At 41.6% G+C, this 22,780-nt stretch overlaps 1 protein-coding gene across 1 annotated transcript; it reads left to right on the top strand.

Moving 5' to 3' along the window:
* Positions 1–1,064: 1,064 nt before the first annotated feature.
* On the top strand, positions 1,065–22,651 carry TTC5 (tetratricopeptide repeat domain 5). Its single transcript, XM_034411490.2, has 10 exons — positions 1,065–1,188; positions 2,177–2,309; positions 6,787–6,998; positions 9,186–9,336; positions 10,255–10,346; positions 14,122–14,178; positions 14,528–14,674; positions 14,786–15,000; positions 17,674–17,821; positions 21,829–22,651. The coding sequence occupies exons 1-10, from the start codon at positions 1,141–1,143 to the stop codon at positions 21,946–21,948; spliced, it is 1,323 nt and encodes a 440-aa protein (XP_034267381.1). The 5' UTR covers positions 1,065–1,140; the 3' UTR covers positions 21,949–22,651.
* Positions 22,652–22,780: the final 129 nt, after the last annotated feature.

Below are 22,780 nucleotides of genomic sequence, written 5' to 3'. Positions count from 1 at the left end.
ATCTCACAAGAGTGGGCTGTGCATATGGATATGGAGACATGGATTTATATATTTGTATCCTACCTCTATTATTTTACAAACAACTCCAAGTGATGAACATATTTATTTGTATTCCAATTTTATTAATGTATTTATTTACATTCCAACTTTATTAATTCCAACTTTATTAATTGAAGGGATTATTAAATAACTCCCTTGTTCAAGCAGGAGCCCCTATACCATTTCACACAAATGGCTGTCCAATCTCATTTTAAAAACATCCAGGGATGGATTTTTTTTAAAAAAGAGTTTTTGGAGTTGAAGTCCACTCAAACTGCCAAGGTTGAGAAACACTGGTCTAAGCAGAATCCTTGGTTAGAAATACACTTGAGAAGTTTGTGAGTGCTCCAACATTGGAGGTTTTTAAGAAGAGATTGGACAACCATTTGTCAGAAATGATGTTGGGTCTCCTGCCCGAGCAGGGGGTTGGACTAGAAGACCTCCAAGGCCCCTTCCAACTCTGCATTCTATTCTAATTCCAATTCCTATTCCTATTCCCATTCCATTCTTTTCCTTATTCTTATTCTATTTGAAAAAGTAGGCCATGGATTTTGCCATGGTTGCTAATTTAATCAATGCCATCATGAAGCAAATCCAGATTCCTCCATTGACTTTGCTGGTTCAGAAGCCAGCAAATGGCGATCAGATGATCCCGGGATGTTACAACCCTTGTAAATACACACGGTTGCCAACCGCTCAAATTTTGATCAAATAATGGTTTATTTTATTTTATTTATTTGTTCGTTTGTTTGTTTGTCAAACATGTACAAGATAGCAGATATGAATATGAACATGGACATGAACAAGGACCATTTATAAGTCACTTTTTTCCAGGGCTGTTATAACTAGCCTGAGAGGGGTGAGGGGGTCGGACTAGACCACCTCCAAGGTCCCTTCCAACTCTGTTATTCTTCTTATGAAAAAAAAAAAGAAAGAAAGAAACCAAAAGCGAGGGCGAAAGGCTCTTCCCTCCTCTCCGCTCCGATTGGTCTGCTCCGAGTCCTCCGAGCCTTTAGAGGCCTCTACCTTCCTCCGTGCTTGCAAGGCTGAGCAAGCGGGGGGAGCAAAGCAGGAAAAGGGAGGGCGGAGGCTGCAGCGATCATGGCCGAGGACGAAGAAGAAAACTCGCCAGCCCGGCAACGTCTGCAGGTATAACGACGGCTAAAAAGAGACTATTCTGCCCTCTGCGTTTTAAAACCGCGCTTGAAATAATAATAATAAGAATAAAAATGCCCCCGCCTCTGTTCTGGGGAAGGGATGGAGCAAAGCTTCCCCAAATTTACGCAGGCAGGTAAAAGTAACCAAAGGGTCGCTGGGCGCGCAAAGCTAAACTGCGTTTTAAAAAGCCGCGGACGAGCAAAAAAAAGCACCTGGCAAGAGTTTCTGCTTTTGACGGGCGATTGACGCCATTTATCCCTTTATCTGGATTAGTAAATTTAGGCAGTGTGGATGAAGTAGCCAGAGCTGGATGGGTGGGAGTGATTAGAAGTTGATATAGGCGTAGAAAGGGATTGGCAAAGTGTGTGTATCCCCCTCCTGCTTTACTTGCAAGGTAAGGGTGTGATCTTACTAGGTTTTTCTTTGATTCCCAAGATGATAGAATTATCCGAGAAATCTACTCTTAATTGCTGCGTTCAGAGTGAGCCATCGTTTCAAACCTGGCTATCTTTGGGATCAAAAGATTTCTGGTTTATAATTTGTGGATGTCTCATGAAGAGGTTAAATGCTGGTTGGTTTTGTTACCTAAAAATAGTGGTTCTGTGCTGCAGAGTATAGTTTAAATTAACTTTTTTCCTTTCTCATAAAGATTTATGCTTGACTGAGTAAGGAACATTAAATTTAGATTTACCGGATTGTATTTTGAATTTTCATACCGTATGTATTTATTTTATCTGTTACTAAGTCAGCATAGTGATAGGCATGTTATCGGTGGTGCTGCCAGGTTTGTACGGAATGGACGCAATAAATTTCGAATTGGGCAATTACATTTTAGCTTAGATATTGGTAAATGTTTAGTTTAGTTTGTATGCAACCTGGGTTTGCCAGTTTGGTAATTGCATCGCAAATGTCAGTGTACTTTGTATCTGTAAGAGTTCCTTATTGGGAGATCTGATAGTATTTATCCATTTATGAATAGGAATTGGTTGACCACTTGTATCATTTCCGAGATCATTATTTTGAGAATCACAGTGTGGAAGATGCTGGAAAAAAACAACAGGATGTTCAGGAAGAGATGAAGAAGACTCTTCAAAAAATGGAAGCCATAGATGGTAAGTCACAGATGACTTTCCATATCTCCATTTTAAGGCATCTGTTTTGTTTCATTACTAGATCCCCCCCAAATATACTGATGTATCCCAGTTATCCACTTACCATGGATGCATTCATAGAATTGAAAATGTACAGGGGTGTCAAACTCGCATCGTCATGTCATCACATGACATATCACGACTTTTTCCCTGTCTCTAAAATGGGTGGGCGTGGCCAGGGCTTGACGCATCTGGCTCGCGGGCCACGAGTTTGACACCTCTGGTTTAGTACCTTGAGAAAAGGGGAAGTTGTAGGAACAGAGCAGGCAGAGTTGGGGGCGGAGTTAAACGCATCATCAGTTTAGAATCTTTGCGTTGTCTCAAAAGATCCAAATCCAGCTCTCCTTGAATTCCATTGACCCTTATCTAGTGCCAATTTAGTGTTGACTGGTTAGTTGACCAGATTCTGATGTATAGGCTTTGTTAGGAAATTGTTATTACCCAACTGGTTGGTCAGGAAATATATAAACCAACATTGTGTGTTTGTAGCTAAAAGTAGTATGTAGCTTTAAAAACTGTATTGCATCATCCTGCATCCTGATTGGCTGAGCTCTGTAGCCAATGTACTTAAGGTAAGTCAGGATCATGGCTTGTATGGATACTACACCATTTTGCCTGCTTATTTGCTGTAACTCTCTACCTGATCTTTCTGCATGATCACTGTTTGATCATAGCTACATGTTGTTTTCTAATATTTATTGACTGTTTTTATATTGAACTGTGTTCCTGAATGAAACTAAAGAAGATCTGTTTTATTGTATTTTTCTACAACTAGTACGAAGACTTTATATTGGAAAATATCCCTGAACTGATCTTTATCTCATTTTATGTGTATGACTTGGAATGTTTTTGGAATATGATTTTGCTTTTTCCCTAAAAGTAAAATATTACCCTAACCGAGTTTGTTTGTATGTGAACTGTTATTATCCACAATTATTCTCAGTTGCTTTTGATGCGTTTACTCAAAGGGTATTCTTTCAATAACCCACAACATCGGTTATGAGCCAAGAATATCCTTAACATTGGTTATGGGCCCAGAACACTGAGAGTGGGCGTGAATATACAGTACTATATTCAGACAGCTGTGTTTGTTATTTATTATCCAAGTCAAGATGGCACAAGAACAGTCACCAAGCATATCCTTGATCCGGTTGGATGAAACAAATTATGTTTCCTAATGTGGCTAATACTAACTTGGTTTATGATAATAAGAAGCCACTTGATGAATGTATACATTTACTTCATCGACGTTTAGGACATGAATTTTAAGGTATTGAAAAGGACAGTAGAATTATCTGAAGGCTTCAATAAATAAATAAATAAATCATTTATGCAGCAGTCTACACGAATGGTCCTGGTTTTTTACACTTGACACAAGTAGATCTGACAAATAATTGTAGTATAATCCTTCCCCCCAAAACATCCAATCCCAGATACCAAAATTGTACTCATTTCAGCATTTTGATATTGCGATTCTTCATTATTTGGCTACCAGAAGTCTTCTTTGTTGTTTATTTTACTTATTTATTTTAAAAAATGTGTCTTGAAAGAACTCCGGCCACTCACAACAACAGTAAAATGACAAAAAGCATAAAAACCATAGGACAAAAAATTTAAATAAGACTCGTGGTGGCGCAGTGGTTAGATTGCAGGACTAACTCACTACACGCTCCAGGAGTTCGATTCTGAGCGGCTGAAGTTTGACTCAGCCTTCCATCCTTCCGAGGTGGGTAAAATGAGGACCCAGATTGTTGGGGGCAATAGGCTGACTCTGTAAAAGGGCTGTAAAGCACTGTGAAGTGGTATGTAAGTCTAAGTGCTATTGCTATTGCTGTTACTATTGCTAAAACCTGGTGCTTCAATCAATCTTCCAGGGTGCCCCAACAATCCACCCCTCTACCCTAGTCCCTGGGTAAAAAACCAAATTTTAATGGCCTTCTGGAAGGTTAAGAAGGTGGGGTGGGGGGGCTGTCTGATTGTGGGAGGGAGGATATTCCATAGAGACAGCCATAAAAATGGCATGCTTCCCATTTAACGGGAAAAAAAGGCCTGGAATTTGCTTCCCATATCCAGTCTAGTGATAGAAGTAGATACCCTCAGGGAAAGTCAGTTGCACAAACAGCCTGGTCCCATGTCATGTAGCTCTTTAAAAGCAATGCCCAGCACTTGAATTGCACCTGGAAGACACTTGGAAGCCAGTGCAGCTCACACAACAGGGTTGTAATGTGTAACGTTGTGTGCCATTGTGTTCTGGACCAGTTGTAACTTCTGAGTGGTCTTCAAGTAGATTGTCTGTAGCTAGTCTATATCCAATTTCCTATAATGAGCCATCAGATGCTTCTGGGAAACCCTCAACATCCATACATACCATATTTTCCCGAAAATAAGACCTATTCTGAAAACAAACTCTAGCTTGATTTTTACATGCGCGCCCAATAAAAGCCTTACCCTCAAAATAAGCCCTAGTTAAGACCCCACTCAATCTATTGCACCTGGTTGCATGAGGTGAGGCAAGGCGAGGTGCATGGGTAAAAAGCAAGCTAGGGTGGGATGAGGTGTGTGGAGCTGCCCTACGTGCCCCGCACGCGCTTACTTTATGACAGTTGCAGCCAGGCCTCCCACACCCCGACACCTGCCTTGTCTTGCTGGCCCACTTCTTCTGCAGCCGCTTGCCATTGCTTCAGGAAAGGCCTCTGGCAGTGAATGGAGGCCAGGGGTGCTATGCGCATCAATCGGAAGCTCTTTTCTCGGCTGCAGAGGCCTTCCTGAAGGCCTCTGACGGCGAAATGGAGGCTGCGGGGCACCTCACACGAGCGGTGGCAAGTGGCCGCAGAAGAAGGCTGGCAGCACCACACGGGCTCCTGCTGGGCGTGACTGTTGGTGTCGCCGCCGCGAGGTGAGACAGTGGAAGACATCCCCTGAAAATTAGATCTAATGCCTTTTTTGGAGGCAAAAATAAAAATAAAAAAATAAGATGGTGTCTTATTTTCAGGGAAACACAGTACATACATACATACATACATACATACATACATACATACATACATACATACATTGCATTCAGAAAGTATTCAGTATCTCCTCACTTTCATTAAGCTGCAGCCTGATTCTACAGTTGTTGAAATTCATTTTTTTTCTCATTAATCTACACTTGGTACCAGGGTGGATAAAAATCAATGATTTTTTTTAAAAAAAATCAAAAAATCAGATTTTTTTGATTTAAATCAGATTTTTTTGATTTAAATCGGATTTTTTTTATTTAAATCGAATTTATTTTAATAAAAAACTTTTGGGGTAAAAATCTATTGTAAGATAGTTTTCTATTTAAGATACATAAATAATTTAGTTTATTCAGCATGAAATGGAGCTTAGTTATGTAGCGTGAGGCTGTATATTCTGCAACACTGGGACTATCGGTGAGTCAACAGTGGGTCAAAGGAGTAGCAGAGATGACATTTGCTCTTTAAAAATTATGATTTAAATCGAGTTGATTTAAATCAAGCCTTTTTACTAGTGATTTAAATCATGATTTAAATTGTGATTTAAATCAACTCGATTTAAATCAAATCCACCCTGCTTGGTACCTTGAGAGAAAAAGTGAAAGCAGAATTTTAGAAATGTCTGTAAATTTATTTTTTTAAAAAAACCTGAAATATCACATTGGCAGAAGTATTCAGACCTTCACAGACAGCTTCCAACAAGCAACGTCAATGGGGAAGCCGTTAGGAAGTTGCAATTTGTGGTCATGTGATGTCACGTAATGTGATTCATATGATGTAATGATCACAGTGGAACGGATGTAACTCCGGTGCAGTTGAACTTCGCTCAGATGTATCACTCAGATGTATCACTTAATGACGGAGTTGCGGGTCCCAATTGTGCTTGTTATGTGAGGATTCTTTGTGTCAGCCTATTGGTTGATAAAAACCATGAGGGTTTATATCTGGAATTTAAATCAAGATGGTGATCTGAAGATAGTGTATATCAATTGCTAGTTGTATGGTTTTTATATCGAATTATATCAGTGAGATAATATTTATAATAATGGATGATCAAGGCGAGATTCAACCTAGAAATAAGGATAAGTTTTCTGACAGTGAGAACAATCAACCAATGGAACAGAAGTTGCCTTCGGAAGTTGTGGGAACTTCATTGCTGAAAGCTTTCAAGAAGAGACTGGACTGCCCTCTGTCAGAAATGGTGTAGGGTCTCCTGCTTGGGTGGGGGGGTTGTACAAGATGACCTACAAGGTCCCTTCCAACCCTGTTCATTTGTTAATCTGTAGTTGAACAGTAAATGGAAGAGAAAAAAAGAACTAGCAAAAAGAAATGTATGGTTACTTACAGCTCAATATTAGATGGACTTTTTATGTTTTTGTTTCTTTTTTGGACAATAACATATGGATGGAATTTATCTCTTTCTCCTCCACTTCTACTAGGTTTATCAGAAAGGAGAGCTTACATTTTTATGCTTAAAGGGAAAGCTTTGAATGTATCAGCAGACTATAATGCCCAGGCAGAAGAATTGCTTTCCAAAGCAGTCAAGCTGGATCCGGAATTGGTGGAGGCGTGGAATCAATTAGGCGAGGTTTACTGGAAAAAGGGTGATGTTTCTGCAGCCCATACTTGCTTCTCCGGAGCGCTCAGCCATGTAAGGTTCCCCCTAAATTCTCTGCTATCAAATTGTTCTTTTATGTGAAGGATTGTTTGTAAACCTCTGGCTGTTCTAATGGTATAAGAGCTGCTGTCAAGTCCCATATGTTTCTACAGGGATGCTGGCATTTTGGTGAGAGGAGGTGTGGGGGGGGGGGAGGAATGGAGTGGTCTGTATATGAAGTTTCTGTTTCCTGCATTACTGTGCTAACCTCTATATGAAATCTCTGTTTCTGTTTCCCTGCAATGATGTAGTGTGGGAGGGGTTTGGTTAGCATTGCTTTAAATAGCTGGTTTTAAATGAGAAGCTTCAGTTCTTGCCTAGATCTCTTCCGATAAAAGCTCCTTTTGGAACCATTGCAGTTTCAAGAGTCCTGCTTTCTTGGGAAGATTGGACAGGCAAGACCTTACAGCCATGATGGCGCAGTGGTTAAAATGCAGTACTGCAGGCTACTTCTGCTGCTGGCCGGCTGCCTGCAATTTACAGTTCAAATCTCACCAGGCTCAAGGTTGACTCAGCCTTCCATCCTTCCGAGGTGGGTAAAATGAGGACCCAGATTGTTGGGGGCAATAGGCTGACTTTGTAAACCACTTAGAGAGGGCTAGAAAGCACTGTGAAGCGGTGTATAAGTCTAAGTGCTATTGCTATTCTGTAGATCAAATAAAATACCTTTCAGAGAAAAAAATACAGGAAGTCCTCGGCTTATGACTGTGATGAGCCCCAAACCTCTGTTGCTAAGCAAGACAACGATTAAGTGAGTTTTACCCCATTTTAACACCTTGCTTTTCACAGTTGCTAAGTGAATCACTGCAGTTGTTCAGTTAATAACATGGTTGTTGAGTGAATCCGACTTTCCTATTGACTTTGCTTGGTAGAAGGTTGCAAAAGGGAATCATGTAACCCCGGTACATTTTAACCATCATAAATAGGAACCAGTTGCCAAGCATCCGAGTTTTGATCATGTGACGGGGATGTTACGATGGTCATAAGTATAGGTCATTTTTTCCATTGCTGTTGTAACTTCGGAGAGTTGGTTGCAAATCTAGGACTATTTTTGTTGCAAACAATAATTTGGGTAAACATGGATAGTAGTCCCCAATTTAGGACCAGAATCGAGACCAGAATTTCCATTGCTAACCATGGTGATCGTTAAATGAGTCACACCAAATTTTGTAACCTTTCTTGCCATCGTTCCTAAGCAAATCACGGTAGTGTTAAGTAAACCATGTTAAGTGAATCATGTGACAATCCAACTTCCCCACTGACTTGCTTGTTGGAAGCTGGTTGGGAATGTCGCAAATGGCAATCACATGACCCCAGGACACTACAACTACAGGTAGTCCTCGGCTTATAACAGTTCATTTAGTCCTTTAATGACCCCATAATCCCTTGCGGGGTGGAGTTGGGGCAACTGGATGGAGCTGAGTGTTTACTGGCCAGATGCCGTTTCTGTCACCAATGCGGAGTTTGCAGTAGTCTCATTGTGCGCAGAGAGAAAAATCTACCTAGGATCGAACTCACCGCCTCCTGATTGTGAGGCAAGAACTCTGCCTCTAGGCCACCGCACTACTCACAACAGTTCATTTAGTGACCATTCAAAGTTACAAGGCCATTGAAAAAAGTGACTTATGACCATTTTTCCACTTATGACCGTTGTACCCTCCCCTTGGTCACATGATCAAAATTCAAATGCTTGGCGACTAGTTCATATTTATGACAGTTGCAGTGTCCTGGAGGTTGCAAGGTTCTGACAAGCAAAATCAATGGGGAAGTCAGATTCATTTAACAACCGTGTAACTAACTTAACAACTGCAGTGAATTACTTAACCACTGTGGTAAGAAACTGTCGCGAAATGGGACAAAACTCACTTTGCCAATGTTTCCCTTTGCAACAGAGATTTGGGGCTCAATTGCGGTCCTAAAATGAGGGATTACCTGCATTGTAATTACATGCCAGTTGCCAAGTGCTTGAATTTTGATCACGTGACAATGCGGATGTAGCGGTTGTAAATGCGAGGATGGGGTCATAAGCCATTTTTCCCCCAATGCTCTGTAATTTCAAACAATTGCTAAATGAATGGTAAATAGAGCACTGCTTGTATTTGGAGTAGTTATTAAAAGTTCTCGTTTTATACAGAAATCTCATCCTGCAGCCAAACTTATTTTCCCTTTCTACCCTCTCAGCGTAAGAACAAAGTTTCCTTGCAGAACCTCTCCATGGTGTTACGGCAGCTGCGCACCACTTCTCCCGATGAACATGCACAAAACGTGATGGACAGCGTGCGGCAAGCCAAGCTGGCTGTGCAGATGGATGTGCGCGATGGACGCTCTTGGTGTGAGTTTTACTATACAATCTATTAGCCTGTTCTGACCCAGCCTTCACAAGCACCACTCAAATGGTGCTACTCGTGAGGAGAAATCCTTTTTATTTAGAAAGGCAGGAATACACGGCATTCACTGACAAAGCTCCAGGTCACACATCTTTAGCAGTCTCTTGAGTTCCCTGCAGGGAGCCTCAATTAGCATTTCAATCCCCGCAACCTGGGTAGTAGCAAGAAATCCTGGCAAAGGAATCCGCCAGAGGGAACTCTCCTGGAGCATGAACAATTGTTTCCAACAACCGCGCCTCCCACACCCCTCTTCCTTATCCCAGCCAGGGAGGGGCTTGTCAATGTCAATTTCCCGGATAGTTACATTGCTTTCCTGTCCGCACTACTCTGCGCATATGCACATTTGGGATAGGCCCCAGCTGTTCCTCCCCGTCGCTCAGCTCAGGCCTCAAAAGCAGCTGTCTCTTAGCCTGAGTGTGAGTAGAGGGGCCCTGCCTGCCTCTGGCTCTGAGTCGTCCTGCTCCTCAAAACCTTCCGGAGGCCCCGGTGGCAACCCAGGCACTCCCTCCATCTCTTCAGACTTCTCTGACTCTGGTAACCCAGGCACTCCCTCCATCTCCTCAGACTCATCTGACTCTGGTAATCCAGGCACTCCCTCCATCTCCTCAGACTCATCTGACTCTGGTAATGCAGATACTCCCTCCATCTCTTCAGACTTCTCTGACTCTGGTAACCCAGGCACTCCTTCCATCTCCTCAGACTCTTCTGACTCTGGTAATCCAGATACTCCCTCCATCTCCTCAAACTCATCTGATTCTTTGGAGCTGTCAGTCGACAAACTACAACATAGCCTAAGCAGGGGATAGAGGCAGAAAAGGGAATGGGATATGCAACTGGCTAATTTTGTTTTCTGCATTCCACAGATGTGCTGGGCAATGCCTACATCTCCTTGTTCTTCAATACAGGGCAGAACCCCAAGATCTCCCAGCAAGCACTGAATGCCTATGCACAAGCAGTAAGTGCTGGAGGGGAACCTGAGACAAAACTGTGGTATGGGGAGGAAGGGATGGTGATTCAAGTTAAGCCTCTCTAGTATAATTCTAGAGCAGCGATTCCCCAACTTTTCTGGCTTTGCGGACTAGCAGGGAGTGAGGGAGGGGGATTGGCTATGCGCGAGTGGTGGGTGAGCACACATGGGTATGTAACTCCATTTATGTGATCACAAATAAAGTGTGTGCATGTACACTTGCTCATTGCTCACGCAAGTGGAGTTTCACGTGTGCACTTGTTCATCCGCCACTCCTGCAGCCCGGTTCCGAATGGGTCATGGCCCAGGAGTGGGCCACTATGGGGGGGTTGGGGACCCCCTGCTCTAGATGGCCAGGTGAGAAGAGTAAATTCTGTGTGGCAGTTAGTATGGATATTGGAAGATTCGAATTCAAATTCTGACTTTTCTACCAGAATATACATTACAGGTAGTCCTTGACTTACGACCATAATTCAGCCCGGAATTACGGTTGTAAATTCATATCAGTTGTTAAGCAGGGCGCCATGTGACCAAACCTAATTTTGCAAGTTTTTTGTGGTGGTAATTAAATGAATGCAGTGATCTTTAAATGAGAGTCATAATGGTACAGTGGTTAGAATGCAGCAATATTGCAGGTTAACTCTGCCCATAGCCAGAAGTTCGATCCTGACCCGGCTCAAGGTTGATTCAGCTTTCCATCCTTCCAAGATTCTTAATTTGAGGACCCGGACTGTTGTGTGGAGGGGCAGTATGCTGACTCTGTAATCAGAGGGCTGATTACACTGTGTGCAGCAGTATATAAGTCTAAGTGTTGTTATTATTGCTATTGTTAAGCGAAACCATTGTCCGCAATGGGTGTTTCTGTGGAAAACTGGAAGCATCGTAAATCATGGTCACATGATTAGAGGATGCTGCAAACAGCTGTAAATCTGGCTTGTTGCCGAGCCCTGAAAATACAATCGCGTGACCGCAGGGGATTGCTGTTGAAACTTCAGATTCAGACTGTAAGTAGGTTTGGAGAGGTCCATCCTCATTTTGAAGTTGCTAAGTGGCTGGTTATAAGCCAAGACCTACCTTTTCTTCTCCTAATTGTATATTCTTACATCTTGTCTACCAATATATATATGTATGAATGAATGACAGTGTCTAGAAATAATAAAATGCACCATGGAACTGTAGGCTGTGGTTAGGGAGAAAATTATTTATGAACACAGCTTTCTTTGCAAGTAAAGAATTTACATTCTGGATTTATCTGGCTAGAACTTTTATTTAATGGCACCAGTTTTGCACTTGTGAGGAGGATGGAATTGGAACAATATTTTAAAATGCATAAGATTCTGTTAACTCATTGTGTTGTATAGTATGCATTATCTTCTAGTTGTCCAGACTTCCTTTTTGCTGTAAGAGGCCTAAAGAGTTATTGATAAAATAAGATTTGCAATACTGTGTTATTCATATTCCATTAATTCAGTAGCAGTAAAATAGATTTTTCACAAGCATTGCAGAAATATTCGTGATTGTCAAGTCCTTAATCCCTAATAAACCATTTTATTTTGAGATGGGAAGTGATGATATTCTGGAGTTTAGAATAGACTACAGTTCCCTTAGGAATGTATTTCTAATGTGATTCTCGCTTGATAATGACATTCTTATGAATTCATATAATACGAGAGATTTTATAAAATGTCCATTTACTTGATAGGGGAGGGAATAACACAGGATTATAATGCATGGGAAAGGGGTCTGTTGTGCCTTCAAATGGTCACTAAGTAACCAGTCATACATCAAGGACTACCTGTAATTTGGTTTGGGGAAAAAAACCCCATTCTTTTGACTTCATTGGAAAACTTCAAGTTTAATTGTTGCAAAGATGAATCCAATTGATCACATTTTAAATTAAGAATTCATGGGTTCTTTCTTGCTATATTCTTGCACCTCAGGGTGCTGTCGGCCAAATTATGTTGGCTGGCGACACCCAGGGGGAGAGCCTTCTCTGTGGGAGCCCCTGCCCTTTGGAACGAACTGCCCCCGGAAATACGCACATACTCTGACCTCCGAGTTTTTCGCTGTGCCCTCAAGACCCTGCTCTTCCGACAGGCAGGGCTATCTTTGTAAGGGAGTTTTAAATTTGGAGTTTTTAAATTTTTGGGTTTTTAATGAATTTCGGCCGCAAATAATAAGAATTTTAATAATTTTTAAATTTAATTATGATGTTTGTATTGTGTTTTTACTTGGCTGTGCACCGCCCCAAGTCCTTCGGGAGAGGGGCGGTATAGAAATAAAATTATCTTATCTTATCTAATTATCTTATATACAGTAGTGGCCAAAATTGTGGAAACCTTTTGGGAAAAGTGTATTTTTGAGATTTGATGGCTAATAACATCATCATCTTTTTTTTGAGTAGTACCGTAAAATTATATATCCATGGAAAGATAATTTAATCAAGAATGTCAGGCTTTCCAACCTTTGTTTGAGAGATAAAAGTGGTTTTTTTGTGGAATTCTAGATTTTAGACCAAATTCCTGCAGTCTTCGCCAAACAGTCTTTGCACTCAACTTCACACTGTGTTGCACCATTTCATCTAGTATACACCCAGATGATTTTCTTCTGTCACGTAGGCACAGTCTCTTAATTCTTCTATCATCACTTGCTGCTGTGCACCTTTTCCTACATTTACCAGTGTGGTTTTGTAGTGACTAAGTCTCCTTATACCTCTTCAAAGAAATGCCACCTTTGGTTAAGTTTCCACCAACTTTTCTTCTAATTCCTTTATAACTGTAGCCTTGTTCACTTAATACTATTTTACATAGCTTTCTTGGCAACCAGTCAACTCTTTGCACCATTATTTTAATTTTATTACGTTTTACAAGCTCATTAAATGAAAGAACACACAAAAAAAAAACCCAACCAACTTTATAGCGATCACATAACACACTGACAAATGTCCTCCTCTCAGCTTCAATACGTGACATCAATAACTGACGCCTACTGTGATCTGATTGGCTCATTGTCAAAACAAGATGACACCTGATTGGCTCTCTAAACACTCATGCTCATTGGCTACAATCAGATGAAGGAAAGCTACCTGGATATCAACCTAAGCAAGTTGTGCTTCCTTTTTCTGGTTATTTGGCTATAACTTTTCATAGAATACAGATAATTGGACAAGCTTTGTTGCATTACATTCTTGATTAAATTATCTTTCCATTGATATATAATTTTATGGGACTACTAAAAAAAAAAAGTGGTGTTATTAGACATCAAACCTCAAAAATACAATTTCCCCAAACGGTTTCCACAATTTTGGCCACTAATATAAAATGGCTGTTGATACCTACTCATAGTTTTTGGTTGAGGTAGGTGTAAATAAGAATGAATGAATGTTTTGGGATAACAGAATAATAGAGCTGAAAAGGACCTTGAAGGCCTTCTAGTCTAACCGCTTGCTCAAGCAGGAGACCATTTCAGACAAAAGGCTGTCCAATCTCTTCTTAAAAACTTCCAGTAATGGAACACCACAACTTCTGAAGGCAAAGCTGTTTCGTTGGTTAATTGTTCTGACTGTCAGGAAATTCCTCCTTAGTTCTAGGTTGCTTCTCTCCTTGATTAGTCTCCATCCATTGCTTTTTGTTCTGCCTTCAGATACTTTGGAGAATAGGCTGACACAAAAGAAGAGAATAGGTTCGAATGAATTTGTTCTTTAACTACCTGGCAGTGCTGATTGTGCATATTTTATATTTATTTATTTATTTATTTGTAATAGGAAAAGGTGGACTCCACTGCTTCTTGTAATCCAGATTTGCATCTCAATCGAGCCACGGTAAGGAAATGGAATAGAGAAGGCAACATAAAGTTGGCTAATGTATAAGTGATCCATCAAGAAAAGCTTTAGGATCATAGTTGGTGACTCCTAAATGTAATGTAATCCAAGGCTATTGGCTAAACTGTTGATTGTAAAATCTTTATTTATTTATTTATTTATTTTGGAGGGGTGGATCTTTGTTCTAATAGCTCAGTATTTGGACATGACATCACCTGCTGATTTGATTTGGACTTGGAAGCTATTAGGATGCTATTAGGACGAGGATGCTGAGTTTTTGGATCCTAGAGACAGGCATCACTTTGACCCCAAATTGTAATCCATTGTTTTTAACATGATTTTTGCTCAGCTTTCTAAGTATGAAGAAAACTACATGGAAGCCCTGGAGGGTTTCGCACGGGCCGTAGCCCTTGACCCAGCTTGGCTAGAACCTCGACACCGGGAGCAGCAACTCATGGATTTCCTTGAGAGACTAACTGGACTCCTTGAAAACAAGGTATTGTGGTGGCAAGGCTTGGGATTTTTTTTTTTTTTTTTTGTCCTCTGTCCATATTAGGTAATGGCGCATCTGCCAACAAATCTTATTTCTTCTTCTTTCCTTTCCTAGGGCAAAGTGAAAGGCAAGAAGCTGCAAAGCATGTTGGGAAGCCTGCGACCCTCCCACCTGGGCCCTTGTGGTGATGGACATTATCAAGGGCCTTCAGGTCAGAAGGTAGAGCTACAGAGACGATCCCTCAGTGCCTTGCAACCTGGTGTTAACACGGGTGCTGTGATCTTGGGGAAGGTGTTGTTCAGCCTGACTACTGAGGAAAAAGTGCCTTTGTGAGTATTGAATTTTGTTCTGAACATTGTTTGCCTTAATATCACCAACGTCTGGTGTTGGCTTTCACAGCCTATGTCTATTAGGCAGCATTGAATTTGAGGATTTAGTGACCTTGGTCTAGAGCAGTGTTGGTGAATCTTTTTCAGCCAGTGGTGGGTTTCAAATTTTTTACATCCGGTTCTGTGGGGGTAGCTTGGTGGACGTGGCATTGCTTGGTGGACGTGGCTTGGTGGGCGTGGTAGGGGAAGGTTACTGCAACATCTCCATTTCCTCCAGATCAACTGGGACTTGGGAGGCAGAGAATAGATGGGGGTAGGGCCAGTCAGAATTTTTTACTACCGGTTCTCCGAACTACTCAAAATTTCCGCTGCCGGTTCTCCAGAACTGGTCAGAACCTGCTGAAACCTACCTCTGTTTTCAGCACTGAGTGCCGAAACGGGAGCATGCACGCATGTGCTGGGGAGCGCTGGAAACAGGAAGAGCAGTTCCCCGGCGCACATGCCGGTCACCTGGTCTTTTGGTTTCCGGCAATCCCGCATGTGCAAAGGCCAACTGGCCAGTGCGCGTGTACGCCCCGGAACCCGGAAGAGCAACAGGCAACGGCTGGCGTGCCTGGAGAGATGGCTCTGTGTGCCACTTCCAGCACACATGCCATAGGTTCACCGTCACTGGTCTAGAAGAAGGGAGGGCAACTATGGCCACCTTATGACATTTGGACTTCAACCCCCAGAATTCCTAAGCCAGCATTGACCTGTGGACTTCAACTCCCAGAATTCTGGCTGGCATGGCTGGCTCAGGAATTCTGAGTGTTGAGAGGTACATAAGTCATAAAGGTGCCATAGTTGCCCATCCCTGAGCTGGAGAACTGTGACTGGCGTCTAAGGAGCAAAGTAGACCAGAGGCAGCATCATTTTCCTTCTGAAGATGGCAGCCACAGCTTCTAGTGATTCAGAGTATTTTAAAGATTAATATGCAAGTTGAGACCAGAGTTGTTTTTCTTTTCTCTTGTGGGATTGATGGACAAACAGTTGCAAAAAAAAATTGTGGAATTTTGTTTTTCTGTATGACAACTATAGCAAAATTATTGCATAATATATTTTTATATATTGTACAAAGATGGAAAGATTTGGACTACCCTAAATGGAAGAGTGGTTGGTGAAGATGACAGAACTTGCTGAGATGGCTAAATTGACTTCTTTGAAGGGGTCCTTGGTATTCTCTGAACTTGGTTGTTTTCTTGCAGATGTTTCATTACCAAACTAGGTAACCTCATCAGTGCTAGTAAAAATGGGATTTGCTCTCAGTTTATATTCTAGCATCATGCTTTGTCAGTGTTGGTGGGGATGGTCTTAGAGGTTCTTTGGTTGGGCTGTTTACTGTTGGCTTGTTTGGCAGTTCCTTGATTTGGATATTGTTTACTTGATTGTTGGTTTTGCGTTAATATTCGAGTTAATTTAATGCTCCTTCCTGCTGGCAGGAAGGTGCTTTGGTCTTTTTGTTCCTTTTTTGGTTTGTTGATTGTCTCTTGTCTCTTCTGCATAGTATATAGATACTGTTTATGTCTACGTGTCTATTGATAGCTAATTTGTCAGAGTACTAGAAATTCCCAAGCATTTTTGGACTTGGCTTGATCATAATTTCTGACTTCTTTGATCAGTATCTATGTTTATTGCTCACTGGAAACCCCTTATGGACTTTAGGCATAAAATGGATAATACCCATATTTTTTGGAGTATAAGACACTCCGGAGTATAAGATGCACCTTAGTTTTTGGGGAGGAAAATAAAAAAAACAAAATTCTGCCTCTGCCTACCAGCATCCATCGATATTCATCTGGCTAGCATCCTGTCAGTGTGTGAGAGAGTTGAGGGCTGTTTGGAAACTGAAACAGTATTTGCTGTGTGACAACAAGGAAGGAGACAGCAAGGAGCCTGGGCGTGCCTTAGCTCTGCAGCTCTGAGTCTGTGCTGAACTAGTCTAAACTAGTCTGCTGCTCAAAACTGAAACTGAAACTCCTCTCCTCTGCTTGTGTTTTGCTTATATTTACTATCACATTGGAAAACCTGCTTTTGGTATTGTATATTTACTTCATGTGTTATATTATATATAAAGAGAAGTCATTGAATCCTGCAGAATCAGTTACTTGTGTGTGCTTTCTGGATGTGATTGCTGCAGCAAACTCTGAGTCCTTGCAGCAAATAGCAAACAGCAAGGTCAGTTTCAGCACGTTATTGCATCCTGATTCAGCACGAGCAGCTGATTGGTGGGGGGATCGGCATCCCAGAATACCCCCAATCAGCTGTTCCAGGCTGCAGGGATTGCCACAGACCATCGCTGCCTCTGTGCCTCACGTTTGTGGCTACATTTGGTATATAAGACACGCCCAAATTTTCACCCTCTTTTGGGGGAGGGTGCATTTTATACTCTGAAAAATATGGTACATCCTAAGTTTATTTTATGTTTTATGCATAAGGGGTTTCCAGTAAGCAATAAACATAGATATTGCCTTTTTTTTAATTAAAGAAGTCAGAAAATATGACCAGAAACTATGACTTAGTAACCTCTGAAATGCATAGTGTATATTCCATGCTACATCTGTATTGAATACATCTGGCTTAAATTCTGCAACTGGGCAATCATTAATTGATTTCAATTTTTCTGTTCTCCAATAGCACCTTTGGATTGATGGACTCTCTCGAAGGCCCTTGTTTTGCCGTCACTGTTTACAACATGGCCGAAAGCTGGGGGGTCCTAATTGGGGACTCGGTGGCCATCCCTGAACCTCACCTTCGGCACCATCACATCCAACACCAGAACAAAGTGAGTCGATTCCCAATTCTCCCTTTTTTTCTGTCCAATGTCATGCCGGGAATAATGTTCAAACTTTTTTTTTTTTTTTTAAATTTGATTTATATGCCGCCCTTCTCCGAAGACTCAGGGCGGCTTACAATGTGCTCAGCAATAGCCTTCATCCTTTTGTATATTTATACAAAGTCAGCTTATTGCCCCCACAACTGGGTCCTCATTTCACCTACCTTAGAAAGGATGGAAGGCTGAGTCAACCTTGAGCCTTGGCGAGATTCGAACCCTGCAGTAATTGCAGGCAGCTGGTCTTAATAAGCTTAATAACAGGGTGCCTTAAACCCCTGTACTACCAAGGTTCAAAGGCTCAAACTTAATCAGAGCCTTCCACAAATAATCTAAAACTTGTAATGGGCAACGTGGAATTACCAGTCTTCAATTTATGGCCACAATTAGGGCCAGAATTTCCGATGATAAACAAGGCAATTTTTAAATGAGCCATGCCTATTTTACAACTTTCTTTTTTTTTTTACCATAGTCATTAAATGAATCAATGAATCATGCAGCTGCTTAGTGAATCCAGCTTCCTGCATGGACTTTGCTTGTTGGAAGCTGGCTGCGGAGATTACAAATGGTGATCACGTGATCCCAGGATCCTGCAACTGTCCTAAAAATGCACACTGGTTGCCAAAGCACCTGAATTTTGATGACGTGACCATGGGGGAATGTTGCAACAATTTTAAATGCAAGGACTGGTCACTAGTCATTTTTCTTTTCAGTGCCCTTGTAACTTTGAATAGTCACTAAATGAAGGGTTGTAAGTTTGAGGACTACTTGTATTTAAATGGAAGAGTATTGGAAATATTCACTTGAAAACAAGAGACAGAAAGACAAGGATAGGTGAGTTTTCATTTTCTTCATCACTTTGTATCAGTAGGTTTTGTGATGATTCTCCTGCTTGTTATTGGGAGAAAAATGTTCCAAGGGAAAGTATCTTTGTAAGCCAGCTATGATTGTTCCTTTGTCATTATTTATCTTATAGTTCTATTGTTTTACAACTTTTTTGTTGTTGTTAGTTGCGAAGTCGTGTCTGACCCATCGCAACCCCATGGACAATGTTCCTCCAGACCTTCCTGTCCTCTGGAGTCCATTTTAGCTCACACCTACTGCTTCAGTGACTCCATCCAGCCACCTCATTCTCTGCCGTCCCTTTCTTCTTTTGCCCTCAATCGTTCCCAGCATTAGGCTGGGAGTCCTTCCTTCTCATTAGGTGGCTAAATTATTTGAGTTTCATCTTCAGGATCTGGCCTTCTAAAGAGCAGTCAGGGTTGATCTCCTCTAGGACTGACCGGTTTGATCGCCTTGCAGTCCAAGGGACTCACAGGAGTCTTTTCCAGCACCAGAGTTCAAAGGCCTCAATTCTTTGGCGCTCAGCCTTCCTTATGGTCCAACTTTCACAGCCATGCATTGCAACTGGGAAAACCATCGCCTTGACTCTACGCACCTTTGTTGGCAGGGTGATGTCTCTGCATTTTAGTATGCTGTCTACCTTTGCTGTAGCTTTCCTTCCCAGGAGCAAGCGTCTTTTAATTTCTTGGCTGCAGTCCCCATCTGTGGTTTTACAGTTAGTAAAATCGATTTACAACAGTTCATTTAATGACTATTCAAAGTTAGAACGGCACTGAAAAAAAGTGACTTACGACCATTTTTCAAACTTAACAACCATTGCAGGATCCCCGTGATCGATGAGATCAAAATTCAGAGGCTTGGCAATTGATTCATATTTATGAAGGCTGCAATGTCCTCGGGGGGTGTCATGTGATCACCTTCTGCGATCGTCTTACAGAATAACATAACAGAATAACAGAGGGGTCCTTGGTGCTCTCTGAGCTTGCTTGTTTTCTTGCAGATGTTTCATTAACTTAACTAGGTAACATCATCAGTGTTATTGAGCACTGATGATGTCACCCAGTTTGCGTAATGAAACATCTGCAAGGAAACAAGCAAGCTCAGAGAGCACCAAGGACCCTTCATTTCAGTCCTGAGCTACAAATATTCTCCTTTATTGGTACAGAATAACAGAGTTGGAAGGGACCTTGGAAGTCTTCTGGTCCAACTCTCTGCTTGTTGTGGCCCGTCAGCGGCCTATGTGGATTGTAGCTGATTCCGACAGCGAGGAGGCTGGTGTGGTGCTGCGCCAGCAGCCTGTGCAGCTGGCGCTCGAGCGGGACAGTGAGGAGGCTGGAGAAGATGTGGTGCCAAAGGCGGGGATTCAGCCAGGGCCTTCAGAACCTCCAGAAGCTCCCTTAAGTGAAGAGGAGGAAGAGGAGGAGCCTCTTCTCAATGCACGGGTGTGCAGAGCTGCCAAAAGGCAGGAGTGGCTCCTCAGGATGAGGTCTCCTCAAGGGTAAGGCTTGGGGCTAATTGGCCACTCCCTTAGCCTATTTAAGGAAGAACGCTGACTGAAGCAATTTGTCAGGAACAACTTTAGTTCATTCTCCTTCGCGTCTGAATTTTCTGCAAATTGCTTCTGGGCTTTCTGCCAACTTTAGTAAGATTGTGATTATCTTTGGTTTCTTGTAGGCTGTTAAGAAAGTTTCTTAACAGTCTTTGTTTGGAAAAGACTGAGTTATTTTAGTAAATTTAAGTTTGGTACAGACTTTGTGTGTGCTGTGTTCTTTGGGGTCCGTAGCTGGGATAGAACACTGCTCAGGCAAGAAGCCCTTTACTATTTTAGACATATGGTTGCCCAATCTCTTCTTAAAAACTTCCATCGTCGGAGCATTCACAACTTCTGGAGGGAAGTTCTTCTAATGATTAATTGTTCTAACTGTCAGGATATTTCTCCTTAGATTGCTTCTCTCCCCTATTACCGTAGTTTCCATCCCTTGCTTCTTGTCCTACCTTCAGGTGCTTTGAAGATTAGGTTGCCCTTTTCTTTGTAGTAGCCCCTTAGATATTGGAACAGTGCTATATCTAAGCCAGCAAAGTCAATGGGAAAGGCAGAGTCACTTAACAACTGGATTACTAATTTAACAACTGCAATGATTCATTGTGCAAGAAAAGTTGTAAAATGCGAGTAGGCTGGCTCAACAGAGAGACACTGTATGTATGTATATATGTATGTATATAGCATATTTATATGTGTGTGTATGTGTAAACATTTGAGAGCAAGCAGCAGAATTTCATTTGTTAATATGTGCTGATGTGCCCACAGTAAAAAATGACAATAAAGGTTATCTTATCTTTAACTGAGAATGGTGCAGTAGCCTAGTGGTAGAGCTCTCGCCTCACAATCAGGAGGCTGTGAGTTCGATCCTAGGTAGAGGCAGATATTTCTCTGGGAACAATGAGAATTTATATGCTGAATAAAATTCCGGATTGGCAAGGGCATCTGGCCAGTAAACACTCTGCTCTATTCAGTTGCCCAGACTCCACCCACAAGGGATTATGGGGTCATTAAAAAGAGCTGATGATGATCTTTAACCGCTGTCTCGCTTAGCAATGGAAATGTTGGCTTGAATTTTGGTTTGTTAGTTAAGGAGTAGTTCTGTTTACAAACTTTCTCATTTTTCTTCCTTTTATTATTTAAGCTGCCTAGAGTAGACTTGTAGTTAGATAGGCAGCAAATGCATGTAACTCAGGAGCCTGAGTGGCATAGGAGGCTAATGCCTCCTACTAAGGCAGCATTTAACATCCAGCTGCCTGCAATTACTGCGAGTTCAATTCTCACCAGGCTCAAGGTTGACTCAGCCTTCCATCCTTTCTAAGGTGGGTAAAATGAGGACCCGGTTTGTGGGCGCAATAAGCTGACTTTGTATAAAATATACAAAAGTATGAAGGCTATTGCTTAACACATTGTAAGCCGCCCTGAGTCTCTGGAGAAGGGTGGCATATAAAAATAAATAAATTTAAAAAACAACAAATAAATAATGATAATTACACTGATATTTTTTAAAAACATCTCACATTACCTAAAATTCTTTGCTCTCATTCTTTCTTTCTTTTTTTCTCCTGCTTTTCAGAGTTTTACTTTTTCTGGCCTCCGCGTAGAGACTCCCCTGCTTCTCGTGGTGAACGGCAAAGTTCAAGGATCCCAAAATCAGGCCGCTGCAACCATTGCCTACCAGGCACAAAGTGAATGAAAAGAGACAAAGGACAAAATTATCCAGGGATGCTCAGATTTTTAGGCTACATCAGCTCCGTCTCCTCATACCTTTTTCAGTAGTTTAGAGAGATTGGACTGATTCGTAGAAGTACAATCCAGCCGTTAAGTGAAGGAGCGAGAGAAAAAAGAGAATCGTAGAACGTTTGCTCAAACTGGTGCTTAATTCTCATCTCTCTTGGTTTCCCCCCCCCCCCAAAAATTTGTTTTCCAAAGACACCAGTCTCTGTCTTACTTTCAGTTGTACTAAAATGAGTGTCTACAGAAAATCTGGGGGTGCTCATTTTTATTCCCCATCTCTTTAATTTTCTTCCCCCTTTTCCGACCTCTTCTTTCACCTTCGCTCTTGCTTTGCCTTGATCGCATTTAAGGTTGGGCAGTCGGTCAGTTTAAATCCTGTCCTTTGTAGATTCCATTCATCTGAATCAGATTCGGTTCTTTTTTGCAGTGTATTAATGAAGTCAGTGGGACTTAGGTTAGCATGACTGTCCTAAATCCCACCGTCTTATGAAGTCAGTATGACCCCCTCTACATCCAACTTGTTATTTCTGTGTAAATAGAAGAGATGCTTTCTGTATTTATTTGATATTATTTTGAGATGGGGTTTTTTTTTGTATACTTTTTCTTGCCAGACTCCTGATCTTTTCCCCTTCCAATCCAATAAAATGAGTTCTTTGCCATAATATCATGAAAATTTCTCTTTATGGAGAATGGTAAAACAAATGTTTTACTTAGCATTAAGTAGAACTACTGTGTTGATCTCATATGGCTGAGACTAGAGTAGAAGGGAACGGAACGGGACAGGAATAGAA

This window comes from Pantherophis guttatus, chromosome 4, assembly GCF_059756535.1.
Source record: "Pantherophis guttatus breed Tessera chromosome 4, ASM5975653v1, whole genome shotgun sequence".
In the NCBI taxonomy this organism is placed as follows: domain Eukaryota; kingdom Metazoa; phylum Chordata; class Lepidosauria; order Squamata; family Colubridae; genus Pantherophis; species Pantherophis guttatus.
This window is presented reverse-complemented; position numbering and strand designations above follow the sequence as displayed.